The sequence below is a fragment of the Lithobates pipiens genome, unplaced genomic scaffold, assembly GCF_037356315.1.
Source record: "Lithobates pipiens isolate NorthernLeopardFrog02 unplaced genomic scaffold, aLitPip1_a1.2 Scaffold_23, whole genome shotgun sequence".
NCBI classification, from domain to species: domain Eukaryota; kingdom Metazoa; phylum Chordata; class Amphibia; order Anura; family Ranidae; genus Lithobates; species Lithobates pipiens.
The window spans coordinates 293,281,769-293,291,161 of NW_027507785.1; the positions used below are offsets into that span (position 1 = coordinate 293,281,769).

The window sequence follows — 9,393 nt, forward strand, 5'->3', positions numbered from 1 at the left end:
CTACAGATCTGATGTGGCCCGCCAGGAAAATATTTGACACCCCTACTGTACAACGTAGACAGAGTGGGCTGAAAATGAGGTGGGAGTAGATTTGAGCTTGGTTTGGCTTTGACTGGCAATGCTTTAAGGCTGAACGAACACACACTATACAATCTGTAGAATCTGCTTTTATCCATTGACTAAATAGTATAAAGGCCCATCTGATTGGATACAAACTGGATAGATTAGTTAGGTCCTCACATATCTATAAAGTTGATTGTAGATAAGCTATATGGTTAGATCGTAACATGTATGTCAGCCATATAGCATCTAGGTCATATATTTTAGCAGAGACCCTAGGGAATAAAATGGCAATTGTTGCAATATTTTATGTCACACTGTATTTGCCCAGTGGTCTTTCAAATGCATTTTTTGGGAAGAAATATACTTCAATGAATAAAAAAAAACAAAAAACGAACCAGTAAAGTTAGCCCAATTTTTTTTGGTTTTAATGTGAAAGATGTTACGCCACGAGAATCGTGAGAGAATCATGATCTTCTAAAGCAAAACATTTGTGATTCTCATTTTAGCCAGAATCATACAGCTCTAGTATATGGCTAGTTAAGGTTGCACAGAGATCATATAATCAAATTGTGTATACAGTGTATGGAGATACCAGGGTTGCACAAAGCTCATGCCATCACGTTTTTTTTTTTTTTTTAACTGAATGATATCCTTAAACACCTTCCACCAGCAGAATAGACAAATGACGGGAGCACAGTGGCTCTCCTGTTTAGGAGCCACGCCATATGACATCGGCCCACTCCTGTGTCCCTGGGACACAGGTGCATCCACGATCTTGATAAAGAATCGATGATGCGGCTCTTTACCCATGTGACCAGCTGTGTCCAATCACAGCTACATGTAAACAAAGGAATTATGGTTACTGGCTTTCCTCTCCTCTCACACCGACAGCGGGAGAGGAGAGCCCATCAGTGGCATATTTGTTATTTTTTTTCCAGAAGAGACCTGTACAGATAATCAGTGCTGCACCAAAAATGCCCAACCAACATGTCAGTTGGTGCTCCATCAGTGCAGCTCCCCCCCCCCCCCCCTATCAGTGAAAGAGAAAAAATTACTTATTTACATTTTCTGACAGAAACTAAAGCAAAATAAAGCCCAGTTTGGAATAAAAATAAAAAAAATAAAAAAACCACACCTCTCTATTTGTCTAAAAATAAAAGATAAAAATGTCATTTGGGTGCAGTGTAGCATGACCTCGCAATTATCATTCAAAGTATGACAGTGCTGAAAAGTGTCCTGGGAAGGACGGGGGTGGAAGTGCCTGGTCTTGAAGTTGGTAAAGAAGATTGTATAATGTATGGCCAGTTAACCTCATCCCGCCCGCCAAATGACGTCCTCGGCTTTGAGCAGTGATATCTGAATGATGCCTGTAGCTACAGGCATCATTCAGATATAGTCTTTTAGAGCCAGAGATTCTGTGCAGCATAAGAACGATCATAGCGGCTGTTCCACCATTTGATCGTTCTTACAGGAGACGAGAGGGGATGTCCCCCTCCCCTCCCGCTGCCCTCCGATGCTTCTACCGACGAGTCGGACACAGGATCCGTCGGCCCCGGATGTTCATCATAGAGATTTCTGGCAGACCAGATGGTCACCGGAGTCTCTATGATCTTTCAGAAGCCGGGCACAATGTTATGACGTCAGGCCTGGCTTCCCAGCTGAATCGGTGCCATTGGTGTGAAGGCAGAAGTCGGCCTCTGAATTCAAACGAATGCCACTGATTCAGCTGGGAAGCCAGGACCGTGTTTTTTGATTCCAGGGTTCCCGGCCTAGAGGTGAGATGTGGGCTCTTATTGACCCCACATCTCACTGTAAAAAGGGGACCAGTCATGCCATATTCCTATTACAAGGGATGTTTACATTCCTTGTAATAGGAAAAAAAGTGATCAAAAAACAAATTTGGGGGGGGGGACAAAATAAAAAAAATAAAAAAAAAATTTAAAAATCGCCCCTGTCCCTGTGCACTCGCAGAATCGAACGCATACGTAAGTCTCGCCTACATATGAAAACGGTGTTCAAATCACACGTGAGGTATCATCGCGAATGTTAGAGTGAGAGCAATCATTTTGGTGCTAGACCTCCTTTAACTCAAAACATGCAACCGGAAAAAAAAAAAAAAAAAAAAATTATAAATAATAATAATATAAATATATATATATATATATAAAATGTTAATTCACCAAGTGTACGCAATTTTGAAGCGTGACATGTTGGATATTTACTTGGCGTAACTTCATCTTTCACATTATGGAAAAACATTGGACTAACTTTACTCTTTTTTTGTTTTTTTTTAAGTGCAAGACTTTTTTTTGGGGGGGGGGGGGGGGGGGGGGAATTGCTGCGCAAATACCGTGCGTGATAAAAAGCTGCAATGACCGCCATTGTATTCTCTAGGGCCTTTGCAAAAAAAAAAAAAAAAAAGCCATATATAATGTTTGGGGTTCTATGTAATTTTCTATCATCAAAATAAATTATATAATATATATATATTTATTATGATTTTAATGATGATTTTTACACGTAGGAGAGAAATGTCAGAATTGGCCTGGTAGGCAAGTGGTTAAGGTTGCACAGACATCTTACAATATGATTGCACAGTGTATGGCGATATCAGGGCTGCACAGAAATCACAGATTGTGGAGAACACGGCCAATTAAGGTTGCAGAGAGATCATACGATCGGATTGTGACACTTGATCGATTTCACTATTCATGTATACTAAGGCTGACTAAAAAGTGACGCCGCAGTAGTGAGACCACATCATCATCGAGGATTTATGAAGCACCAAGTTTGCAAAGCGCTTAACAAAAACGCATGAAGAAACAATTTTATTTCTGACACACGGACACTACAACCTGTTCTGGGGGGACGGCTGTAAATGAAGAGCCCCTCAGCGACACAATCAGAGGACAGACATGAGGAGCCGCATCAAGACCACCAATGTCAATGAAATCAGACTGGTTGCTATGGGCAACACTCCCCTCTGAGGATGGTGAATGGAGGGTGAAGATGTTGTTCATGGAAACCATTCAGCTTCCTCAGTATAAGAGGGCTGTGACTGGTTGCTATGGGCAACTGCTGCTCCCAGACTGACCTGACCCCCCCCCCTCCCCCGGCCTGTGTGTGTCCCCGGAGCCTCGGTGTTTCCTAGCCGCCCCCCTCCGGGCCTCTCAGGCCGAACTCACCGCTCTCGATTTCGTTCCCTTTCTTGGCGGTGGCGGCGTTGCCCATGGCTGGGGGACTCGGGGCGGGGGGTGGCGCTGCGTGCTGGGGGGAGGCCGCTTCCCGGCTCTGTCCGTCTCTACTCTCCGCTCCAGCCGCCGCCTCCGCCACACGTCTAGAAGCGCTCCACCGGAAGTGACGTCCCAGCGGCCCGACTGCACGGACAAAGGGGCGGGGCGTTGTTACGGGAGACGCCGAGCGTGACCCCTCCCTCCGGTGTTCACGACCTGCGGGACCTCGGCCTCATTTCAGTCCTCAGCCTCCAACTACTACACCGAGCCCGGCCTCCAGTCTGTCCTCAGCCTCCAACTACTACACCGAGCCCGGTACCGGACCTCTGTCCTCCTAAGCCTTCAGCATGCTGACCCCGGCCTCTGCTCTATCCTCAGCCTCCAACCTCAACACCAAACCTGGCCTCCCCTCTGACCCCGGCCTCTGCTCTGTCCTTAGCCTCCTACCACACCAAGCCCGGCCTCCCCTCTTTCCTCCTCAGCCTCCAACCTGCTGACTCCGGCATCCCATCAGTCCTTAGCCTCTAACCACACCAACTCCGGCCTCCCCTCTGCCTCCAATCACACCGGCCTCTGCTCTATCCTCCTCTGCCTCCAGCCACAGCTCGATTCGCTTCCCGGCCTCCAGCCTCCTCTCGATTCGCTTCCCAGCCTCCTCTCGATTCGCTTCCCGGCCTCCAGCCTCCTCTCGATTCGCTTCCCGGCCTCCAGCCTCCTCTCGATTCGCTTCCCGGCCTCCAGCCTCCTCTCGATTCGCTTCCCGGCCTCCAGCCTCCTCTCGATTCGCTTCCTGGCCTCCAGCCACATCTCGATTCACTTCCTGGCCTCCAAAAAATTTTCTCCAAGCAGATCTCTATTTACTCCCCGGCCTCCAACAAGATCTCCACACTGGCACCGGCCTCCAAAATGATCTCATCCACTTTCTCCTCTGCCTCCAACCATCTCTCCTCCCCACTATCCCTGGCCTCTAAACAAGCATTACTCCATTCTGACCCCAACCTCTAACCAGATCTCCCTCATTCCATCAACAACCTCCACTGAGATCTTCTCCACACTGTGCTGTACATTGTCTCTGGTCTCCAAAAAAAAAAAAACAACTCTGCACTTTCCTCAGCCTCCAACCAAACCTTCTCAACATCATCCCCAGCCTCCAACCAGACCTCCTCTATGCTGCCATCAGACTTCAAACTAGAACTCTTCTATGCTGTCCCCAGCCTCCAAGCAAACCTTTACACTGCCACAGACTCCAACCAGAACTTCTGTATACTGTCCCAAGCCTCTAACCAAACCTTCTCAACACTGTCCCCAGCCTCCTAACAGAACTGCTCCATTCTGTCCCTAGCCTCTAACCAGATCTCCCTCATTCCATTGCCAGCCTCCACTGAGATCCCTTTCCACACTCTACTGTACATTGTCTCTGGTCTAAAAAAAAAACACAACACCCCTACACTGTGCTCAGCCTCTAACCAGACCTCTCCTACACTGTCCCCAGCCTTCAACCAAATATCCTGTACACTGTCCTCAGCTCCCAACAAGACCTCCACTACACTGTCCACAACCTCCAACCAGAGCATCTGTATACTGTCCTTATCCTCCAACCAAACCTTCTCAACAGTGTCCCCAGCCTCCAAACAGAACTGCTTTATGTTATTCCCAGCCTCCATCCATACCTCCTGTACAATGTCTTCAGCCTCTAACCATGTCTCTGCTATACTACCTTAAACAAGACCTCCTCCATATTGTGTCCAGCCACAGAGCAAACTGCGCTGTACTATCCCCAACCTCCAACCAGGCCTGCTCTACACTGCCCTCAACCTCCAACAAGACCTTCTCGACACTGTCGCCAACCTCCAACAAGACCTTCTCGACACTGTCGCCAACCTCCAACAAGACCTCCTCAACACTGTCCCCAACCTCCATCAAGATCTCCTCAACACTGTCCCCAGCCTCCAACAAGACCTCCTCAACACTGTCCCCAACCTCCAACAAGACCTTCTCAACACTGTCCCCAGCCTCCAACAAGACCTCCTCAACACTGTCCCCAACCTCCAACAAGACCTCCTCAACACTGTCCCCAGCCTCCAACAAGACCTCCTCAACACTGTCCCCAACCTCCAACAAGACCTTCTCGACACTGTCCCCAGCCTCCAACCAGACCTCCCCTACACTGTCCCCAAACTCCAACCAGACCTCCCCTACACTGTCCCCAGCCTCCAACCAGACCTCCCCTACACTGTCCCCAGCCTCCAACCAGACCTCCCCTACACTGTCCCCAGCCTCCAACCAGATCTCCTCGACACTGTCCCCAGCCTCCAACCAGATCTCCTCGACACTGTCCCCAGCCTCCAACCAGACCTCCCCTACACTGTCCCCAGCCTCCAACCAGATCTCCTCGACACTGTCCCCAGCCTCCAACCAGACCTCCCCGACACTGTCCCCAGCCTCCAACCAGACCTCCCCGACACTGTCCCCAGCCTCCAACCAGACCTCCCCGACACTGTCCCCAGCCTCCAACCAGACCTCCCCGACACTGTCCCCAGCCTCCAACCAGACCTCCCCGACAATGTCCCTAGCCTCCAATCAGAACTCCTCTATATTGTTCCCAGCCTCCAACCAAACCTTCTCTACAATGTCCAAACACTATGATTGGTTCGTCCTTGAAGTTGCAGAGTTGGTCAGGGCACAGGACTTATCTGAGGACACTTCTCTGGTCTGCGGGAGCCCCGGACTCCTCTTGCAACAGAACATCACACTGAGATAATAAGTGCCTACCTCTATGGTTGGGTGTACTGTGTGTATGACAATGGGGGGAGGGAGGAATAGTGATCAGTGAGATACAAAAATTAAGTAAAATAAAAGAATGGAAATTCTCTCTCTGTTCTGTTTGTCCTCACATGCTCACCATTGTAATATAGGAAGTGATCTGCTACCACCTACTGGACAATTTAGATAATTGCATCATAATCATCTACATATACTGGAACACTTGGGTCTTTAGTTTTCATTCTGCCTAACTTTATTGATTATATGTACCTCTATGTCACCGACCATTTATACAGCGCTTTACATATTTTAGAATACAGCATTCGGTATATTCCTTTGGTTGATGCTTTTCACTGAGCTGAATGACCCAGTACAGCGCCTGATAAAGCGGTTGCTTCTCTCTGAGCTGCGATTTAAAATGACAGCGACCCACAGTGTGCGCCTATAGTTTTTGTTAATTTCTGCTAACCCTAAAGGCACATGTCTTACACAGGATTGTGCTCACCCCTATAACGTAAGCAACTCAGCAACTAAACGAATACATGAATTAAAGAAGGAATCTTATTGGTTGGTATCTCTCTTTGCATGGTTATTACATTTTTATTTTTTTAACCTTGTTCTTGGATTTGCTGCAGGCCTGTGATATTAAGGCCCCTTTCATAGCTATGTTACCTGAAAGCCACGCAATTTTACCGTGATTTTGATGCGACTTAAAGCAATGTCTGTGTAATCTTGAGGCCTATGAACCTCAAGTTGCATCAAAGTCTGACCAAAGTAGTGCAGGGACTACTTTAACTGCTTGCCACCCGCCCATTGTTAAATTACGGCGGGGCGGTGCAGCTCTTGTTCTGGGAAGCCGTCATATGACAGTCGCTCGTGGGTTCATGGCTGCACTGTGTTCCTAAGATACGGCGTGACCCCGATCTGTGTAAAGAGCCCCATCCGTGGCTCTTTAACCATGTGATCGGCTGTGTCCAATCACAGCCAGTCACGTGTAAACACGGAGATGTCGGTAATCGCCCGATCAGCGGCATCTCCTCACAGGTGGGCATCTAGGGATGTAATCAGGGTACTGATCATTAGTGCCCTGATTACAATAAATAAATACAGTGTAACAATACAGTGCCCACCAATGCCAGCATACAGTGCCCACCAGTGGCAGCAATCAGTGCCCACCACTGCCCACAAGTGGCACAAATCAGTGCCCATTGGCCATGCCAGTCAGTGCTGCCAATCACTGCTGTCCATCAGTGCCCATCTGTACTGCCTATCAGTGCCACCTAACAGTGCCCATAAGTGTGGCATATTAGTGCCACCTCATCAGTGCCCAAAAGTAGCACCTCATCAATGCCCGCTAGCTCAGCCTATCAGTACCCATCGGTTCTGCCTCATCAGCACACATCAGTGAAGGTGAAAAATTACTTAGTTACAAAATTTACTGACAGAAAAAAGTAAAAATCGTTTTTTTTTCCCAAATAATAAAAAAAAAATAATAATAAAAAACCCAGCAGTGATTAAATACCACCAAAAGAAAGCTCTATTTGTGTGAAGAAAATGATAAAAAATGTGTTTGGGTACAGTGTTGTATGACCGCGCAATTGTCATTCAAAGTGCGACAGCGCTGAAAGCTGAAAAATGGCCTGGGCAGGAAGGGGGTGTTAGTGCCTGGTAGGCAAGTAGTTAAAGTTACACAGATATGAATGGTACTCATTTGAAATCATGGGGTACAACTCGACATGCGACTTTTCAGTCCCAAGTCGCAGAAGTCACACAAGTGTGATAGAGGCCTAAAGTACAGCTGAAGGCAAACATTTTTGTTAGTTTTGGATAGAGTGGAGAGGGATCGGACCCCCTGTCAGTTTTTATTGCTGTCTGTGCCCCCATGAGGGAGACTCACCCTCTCTAATTGTCCTGTTTACCATGATCATCAAAGGTGAAAGCAAAAGAGATTCACAAAATTTGGGCTGTCCCCAGAATACGAATAGAGAGAAAATCTTCCAGTGGGGACACTAGTTCTGGTGACTCCCTTCCTTAGAAGGGATTTCCTCTCACTTCCTGTTTGGCAGGAATTGAAGGGAAATCTCCCCAATAAACAGATGCCAAAAGAATATCTGACAGGGGTTATAACCCTCCCTTACTATTTTCAAAACTAATACAAATGTTTTTTCCTTTAGTTCTACTTCTATGACAGCTGGAATTAGAATTATATGACCAGCACCCTGCATTTCTGAGTTTCATTTTCTATTATACATTTAGTCTAAAGTTTAACTTTTTCTTTTAGGCTTTTTTACTCATTTATTTTTCACTGATGAAATCCTAGGGTGACAATGCTCACTCACTGGACTGCATGCAGAAGCAGCATTGTCAGGCCTGGGCAGGACTACAATAACCTCCCCCTCTTTTTCATGATATAAAAGGGAGGTGTTCTACAGTTCTTGAGGGCAGCTGAGAACAATGTAAATGATAGGAGTGCAACACAGGCAGAGGGCACAGGAAGTAATCGGCTCACAAGATTTCCAAAAAGATCAACAATAATTTTTGCACTTAGAAACATAGAAGAGTAACGGCAGAAAAAAAAAGACCAAATGCAAAAAAAACCAATCCACTGGAGGAGGTGGATTTACTAAAGACAAATAAACTGTGCACTTTGCAAGTGCACTTTATTTAAAGCGGGGTTCCACCCTAAAGTGGAACTTCCGCTGATCGGAACCCCCCCCCCCCCCCCCCCGTTGTCACAATTTGCACCTTTCAGGGGGGAGGGGGGTGCAGATACCTGTGGGAGTGGGAGTCTATGCCTCTTCCTGTCCTGCCTGCTGGGACACACACGGGTCCCAGAGACAGCGAGGACAATTCCTATTGCGCTGCGCGACTCGCGCATGCGCAGTAGGGAACCGGGAAGTGAAGCCGATTCGCTTTACTTCCTGATTCCCTCACCCAGAATAGCGGCGGCAGCAGCCGAGAGCCGAGCGATCGATCGGCCTCGGCTCCCGGCATCGCTGGACCCCGGGACAGGTGAGTGTCCATTTATTAAAAGTCAGCAGCTGTAGTATTTATAGCTGCTGGCTTTTAATATTTTTTCCCCAGTACAGTCCCGCTTTAATCCATGTGTAAAGCTTTACTTTGTAAACTTTGTAAATACCCAATTAAGTGCAAAGAAAATAAAAAAACACTTTTGTTTGCACATGATTGGATGATGGAAATCAGCAGAGCGTTAGCACATTTTTTAACTGCTTAGTGACCGCCCCACGCAAATATACTGCACCAGGGCAGCCACTCTGTGCCAGATCACATACTTAGTATATGATCTGACACGTCTGGGGCACACGCCGTCAGC

The 9,393-nt window shown here is 47.4% G+C and overlaps 1 protein-coding gene across 1 annotated transcript in view; it reads right to left on the reverse strand.

Moving 5' to 3' along the window:
• PRKACB (protein kinase cAMP-activated catalytic subunit beta) overlaps nt 1-3,430 on the reverse strand; it is a 158,874-nt gene extending 155,444 nt beyond the window's left edge. The window contains exon 1 of the mRNA XM_077450358.1: nt 3,249-3,430. Within this exon, the coding sequence (XP_077306484.1) occupies nt 3,249-3,294 (46 nt within the window). The 5' untranslated portion in view covers nt 3,295-3,430. The remainder of the gene's footprint in view (nt 1-3,248) is intronic.
• Between the last annotated feature and the right edge of the window lie 5,963 nt (nt 3,431-9,393).